This window comes from Rhinichthys klamathensis, unplaced genomic scaffold (genome assembly GCF_029890125.1).
Source record: "Rhinichthys klamathensis goyatoka isolate OS25496 unplaced genomic scaffold, OSU_Roscu_1.1 h1tg000035l_1, whole genome shotgun sequence".
In the NCBI taxonomy this organism is placed as follows: Eukaryota; Metazoa; Chordata; class Actinopteri; order Cypriniformes; family Leuciscidae; genus Rhinichthys; species Rhinichthys klamathensis.
Genome location: NW_026606583.1, coordinates 1 through 6,361, shown reverse-complemented (window position 1 = coordinate 6,361; position 6,361 = coordinate 1). Strand labels below are relative to the sequence as shown.

Sequence of the window (6,361 nt, the reverse complement as noted above, 5' to 3'; positions counted from 1 at the left end):
GTATGGTAAATCTGCCTATATGTGGATTATCATATTTTAAAATGCAATCACACAACTTCAAAAACATATAAATAAATAAAATGTTTTTAAAATAGGCTAAATGAAATCATGATTTTACATAGGACAACAGTGTGCGAACATATTTGAGTTGTGCATAAAGCACAACATATTTTATGGAATATTGCAGTATTATAAATGATTATTCATTTATCACATCATCGTCATTATTAATAATAATAATAATAATTCATAATAATTCATGTGCCCTTGTAATCTTTAATCATAACTTCCACTCCCTCCTTGCATCGACATCTTCTCTTCTTTGATGACGTATTTACTGGAGCGAGGGTGGGACAACCTTTCACTCACATGAGATCAACAATCCAATGATCCAATCAATTCCCGATATACAGAGTCCCGCCCTACATTTTTTTTTCTTGTTCTAAAAGCCGGAAGAAAATATACTTTAAATATAATTGTTATTTAATAAATATTATAATTTCATAGACTAAACGTGATACACATCTAAATAAAACCTTTTCTCAATTTATTTGATCGTTTTTTGACCGTGAGAGAGACCGGAACAAAAATCTCATTGGATAAATGGTTGTTATCTCTTTTGTTATTGGACCTACGAAAGCAGGCGGGTCTCTGTTTAAAATCTATAACGCCATTGGTTAAGGATGAAAAAACCCAAACCATACCTTACAGTGATTGGCCAGTGACTTTGGCGGGAGGAGGATGCATGTGTGATTTGAAATTTCAAAGGCGGTTAGTGAGAGTCGTTGTTATAGTCGCGCGTGTGTTGGTGGATTAGTTCAGGCGCTCAGTCTTAACCTTTACAGTCTATGGTCTTAACTTTAAATCAGATAGTTTGAGGAATAGCCTAACTTAGTGATCAGGGATCGTGATTTGATAGCAGTAGAAGACCAATCTGCATAGATTAAAGTTGGATTTGTACCATTTCGTGTTAGAGGTAAACAGTGACAATGGCAGGAACAGAAGGACCCCTGAAGGTAAATTAATTTGAAACTTAACGTTATATTAAAATTATCATAAGCACCGGACTCGTTGAGATGTAACGTTAAACGACGTGCTCGTCATTTTTGTTAACAACAGAAGATGAAAGATTGCTACATTAACTTTCTTATATGTCCTGCCCATGACGAGCGGCCTGTAAATCTTCATTGTGATAGACTGATCTTTTTGTTCATATTGTCCAAGTAACTTAACGTTACTCAAAGTAGCTACTTTAGCGTTGATATGTTAAGCTTTTACTTTTGTATACGTTACCTACTGTCAATATTTGTGTCATACTTTTGCTAGAGTTTAACGTTAAATTAGCTGATATGGTTTTCGCTAGCGAATGTTCCGCTACTTTTTGCGTTTTTTTAGGGGGTTGGGTAACGTTGGTAAAGGTAAGTTACATTTTTGCATTGCGTTGTACGTTGAGTATTTTGATGTTAGGAACGAGTTCGATTAAATTGATGCATTCCTTGTTTTGAGTAACTTAGACCCTTACAGGAACGTTATCATAGTAATCACAGTTTCCGCTACATTAGCATCATATTGCTACAATAAACTAACGTGGTGTTCGCTACCTTGGTCACCAAAAAGGGGAAAAATAAATTGACACCGATTCAAAAAGCTCGCTTTACCATTTCCCCACTAACTTAACGTTAAGTTACCTGTCCTTGTGGTCTCCTATGTCTGTTAGCTTTAAGACTAACAGTGGGCTGCTAAATGTTGACCAGAAACTTTTTTGAGATGTTTGAGATGCATGTTACATTTTACAGTCATTTGAGTAATTGATCCACAATGTTAATGACACTGTTTGCACACTATCCAAATTTGTCCAAAATACTTTCTAGATTGTCCCTCACCCTAATGACACCTCTCTTGTATTATGATCAGATTTAGTTAGTTTTATGGAGTGGACATTTAACATTTAGAGGGATAGCCTAGTTCACCCCAAAATGAAAATGTTGTCATCATTCATTCATCCTCAAGTTGTTCCAAAAATCTATGAGTTTTTCTTCTGTTGAACACAAAAGATATTTTAAAGAATGTTAACCAGACAGTTGACGGCACCCATTGACTTCAATAGTATTTTTCCCCCCTACTATGGTTGGAAGTTAATGGGTGCCGTCAATTGTCTGGTTACCAGCATTCTTTAAAATATTATCTTTTGTGTTCAACAGAAGAAAGAAACTCATACAGGATTTGAACAACTTGAGGGTGAGTAGAACGAGTAATGACTATTTTAATTTGAGTGAATCCCTTTAAACCTTTTTCAAGTTCCCCTCAAAAAACTAAAGATTGTATTTAACTTTCATAAACTGTTATAAACAATATTATATCTTTTTGAACAGAAGTGTTGAAAAGCATTTGTTTTGTGTGGATTCCTGAAACTCAAACAGTAGAGCAAGGCGCTAACAATGCTAAAGATCATGGGTTATATTCAGCTAACTGAACTTAAATGAAATTATAAACATGTACACTTGCAATGTAAATTTCTTCAGATAAAAATCATCAGCGTAGTTGAGAAACTGGCATAAATGAAATCAAAAATGTTATATTTCAACTCTGTGCAGCTGCCTTTAACAATGTAATGTATGGTGCTCATAATCTCAACTCTTTCCAGGCATTTTTGTGACCCTTAATGAGAAGGTCACAGAATTTCAAGAATACTATGCTAAGAAGTATTTCCATCAACTCAAATTGAAATGGGTCAAACTGACCCGCAACATAAAGCAAAAAATCGTTGGATTGGTTGCTGTGATGTTACCTATTGTCCTTTGCCCCACATCTATCTCAATAATAAAAAAAAAAAAAAACATCTATCAATCTTACCATGCATGATAATTGCTGTAACATTTGTGTCTTTTAGAGTTTGTTTGAGAATAAGGCTCTTAGTAAGCATAAGAAAGATGAGAAGCGGCTGTCTGTGGAGCGGATCTATCAGAAGAAGACCCAGCTGGAGCATATCCTGCTCCGGCCTGACACCTACATCGGCTCTGTGGAGCCCGTCACTCAGGTAGAGATCATCCATTTGTGCTGAGAGAGGTCATAATGTTTATCAGGGCCACCCGTACCCACCGTTTAAGAATAACGCATACTGCGTTTCATTAATGCTAAAGAATAAATGTTCTACTATTGTGGTCACTCGCTTTACTTAAGCAAAAAATTTTGCTAAGCTGTTCTGTAAAAGTCATGTGTACAAGTAACCAAACTAATATGCTGAATCTCCCTAATCTGTGGAGAAGACTAGCTCATATTTTCTAAAACAGACTTTCAGCAAAACAATTTATTTCATTTAAATTTAAAGGTTTGTGAGTTAATCCTAAAATAATCCTGCAATGTTCAGGTGCTTTGATTTGAAAACATTTTAGATTGAAATGCCATCCCAACAACCCATAGAAATGACATAGAATGACCTAATGTTTCTTCACTTTCTTTTTCCTGTTTAGCAAATGTGGGTGTTTGATGAGGATGTGGGGATGAACTGCAGAGACATCACATTTGTGCCAGGACTCTACAAGATCTATGATGAGATTCTGGGTGAGTTTTGTCATGTGGTATAGTGAATCTCATGTAGTCTGCAGCTAACAGTTTTTACTAATGGACTAGTCTTCCCATTATTAGAACGATTAATCGACTATTCTAGAGATCATTCATATGATTAACAGCTTTTATTGTATTAGGTATGTGCTAAGTAGGGCTGGGGATCGCTGGGTACTTTACGATACGTGATGCATTGTTCACGATGCCGATAATATCATGATATGGCGGTAATCGATATATTATCAGTAATAACTCTATCAAATATATCATGTTTTAAGAAATACAAATATTTTTTTTTTAATTAGGAAAATGAATCTCCATTTATTTTTTTGGATGAAACACAATAACAAAAACAACGTGTCTTATCAGTTGCAACAAAAGTCACAGACACTATTTTAGTGAAACATTGCTGCAATCAGTAGTAATACTATGTCTTCGACAAACAGTGACACCATTTGGGTGCAAAATAGCTGTAAGGCTGAGGACAGATTCAGTGTAAACAATACCATATGATTGTCCTTTATAAACATGAACACTATTAAGTGCAAGAAACATAAACCTTTGGCTTCGAACCAGCACCAACCACGGCTTTCTCACAGAGCTCCGGGTTATGCCGTGTGAGGTGGCTGTGCATCCTGGTCGTGTTTCCCGTGTAGCGGACTTTTGTAAAGCAGTTCTTGCATATTGCGTAGTCCTTTTCTAGCTTTGCCCCGTTCGCACTGCTATAAAATCCAAAGTGAGTCCACACTTTGGATTTAAATGTTGCTGGACCGTCCTTTAACTTCTTGCTCTCACTTCTACTTTCCTCGCTTGACTCCGCCATTTTCAAGTGTGTGTGTACGTCTTCTTACGCCCACAACAGCCAAACTCGCAACACGCGCCCCCTATCTACTTCTGGAGAAGGGTCTCATCAAGGGATAATGAATTGAGCATTTTATAATGGCTTTTAAGATCGATACTTCTCAAGAGCGCATCGAGAATCGATCGCGGGAGTAAATATCGTGAGATATCGCCATATCGATATTTTGGCGCACCCCTAGTGCTAAGAATAAAGACTAGATTAAACTATCGTTGAAAATGACCTTTGCTTAAAGAGTTTAAAAAAAAAAAGTAATTTTTTAAAATGTGTTCGATCTCTCTCGTACATATTTTCATTATATATAATAATTGAAATATACACAACTCAAATTACACGCAAGTTGAGATTCTGACAGTATTTTTAGTGTACATTTTTGAATCCGCATTTGCCTATGCACTATTTTCTTGTAGTACATAGTAGGGCTGTTTTCGACTAAGGATTTTCATAGTCGAATCTGATTCGTTAGATTTTGCCGTAGTCGACTGATAGTCAAAACTTTTTTTTTTTTTTTGATAGCAGCCAGACGTTCGGTTGAATAACTGTTCGTCTGTTATAGGACAACTCGCTCTACGTTTATTTAAAATGAACAGCAAGACAACTAGAAGTGAATGTGCTTTCCATTAAATGAATCCTTAACATAATGAACGTGCTTTGTTTTAAATAAATCACACACCGGAAACAAAACCTTAACAAAAAATCTTTGCAATGAACTTTGCAATTTAGACGCCCAAACTGCGTGCCGGTGCGGTTAGACGTACATGCTCGGGCAGATTCGACTTGAAGTCGTTCATCCTCGGATGCCGGGTCGCGTGCACTGTTACAAAAAAAAGCTGTGCACACAGCCAAGCGAAATGGGGTCTTGCGCACCCAACGCGTCATTTTGCCGCGCGCACCTTCGTGCTCCTGCGGACGCGGCGAGTATAAACAAGGCTTTACTCCGTGTCAGCGCGCGCTCTGATCGGTAAAGGTGCATAGACCTCTCCTGAATCATCTCCAGCAGTAGCAGCCTCTGAAGCACCACTAACTCCGCCTCCGTTTCCCTCGTAAGATGATATATTAGTATTTAAACATTCTCTATGATAAAAAATGTTTGTAAAAAATATTTTAATAGCACGGTTTTGGCGGTTATAGAGTTCTAATGACGGTGTTCAACTAACCGTCAGTCTCACGGTTCTATAATAACCGTCACACCCCTATTGGTTACATAACACTTCCCTACTATTCGACTATAAGGTTCATAGTCGAATCAGACCTCTCCGAATCGAATCGTCGAATCCTCAACTATTAGAAGTCAGCCCTAGTACATAGGCTTTTCTTTTGATTAAAACATGCGTCATTACGGTTTGAAATTGTTAATAGGATAGTTCACCTAAAAATGAAATTTGTCATTTACTCGCCCTTTTGTCACACACAAACATGTACATTTTTATTGGAACCTGACAGAAATCAGTCCCTCTATGTAAACTCCACGCAAACAAAACTCCTAAAAATCATCAATCGTAAAAACATGGTAACATTAATCCATATAAATCAAGCGGTTCAATCAAAGTCTCCTGAAGCGAAACAATTGCTTTATATAATAAACCAATTTAATTTATGCATTTATTCGCTTAAACATCAACGCACACGGACATACATAGAGCACATCAAATGTGGTAAAAGGAAGCAAGCAGGTTTGAACGTTGAATCAGTTTTGACCTTATAAAAAGATGACGTGCTCAGATGATTGCGGCTTGAGTGTAATATTCATTCTCTGATTCATAGTGAATGCTGCTGATAACAAACAGAGGGACAAGGCTATGAACTGCATCAAGGTCAATATTGACCCGTAAGTAACGCACATGCACTGGCTGGTCAGTGTTGTAGATCGAGAGGACGTCTAAGTGGTGTGTGTTTGTGTGCAGCGAAAACAACACCATCAGTGTGTGGAACAACGGG

General features: G+C 37.1%; 1 protein-coding gene across 1 annotated transcript; it reads left to right on the top strand.

Annotated features, from left to right (window-relative positions):
• Positions 1 to 907: 907 nt before the first annotated feature.
• On the top strand, positions 908 to 6,358 carry LOC130080408 (DNA topoisomerase 2-alpha-like; the record flags this gene model as incomplete). Its single annotated transcript, XM_056245760.1, has 5 exons — positions 908 to 1,016; positions 2,891 to 3,037; positions 3,471 to 3,561; positions 6,188 to 6,251; positions 6,328 to 6,358. Coding segments are annotated over exons 1-5 (360 nt in total), but the record flags the coding sequence as incomplete, so codon positions are not given.
• Between the last annotated feature and the right edge of the window lie 3 nt (positions 6,359 to 6,361).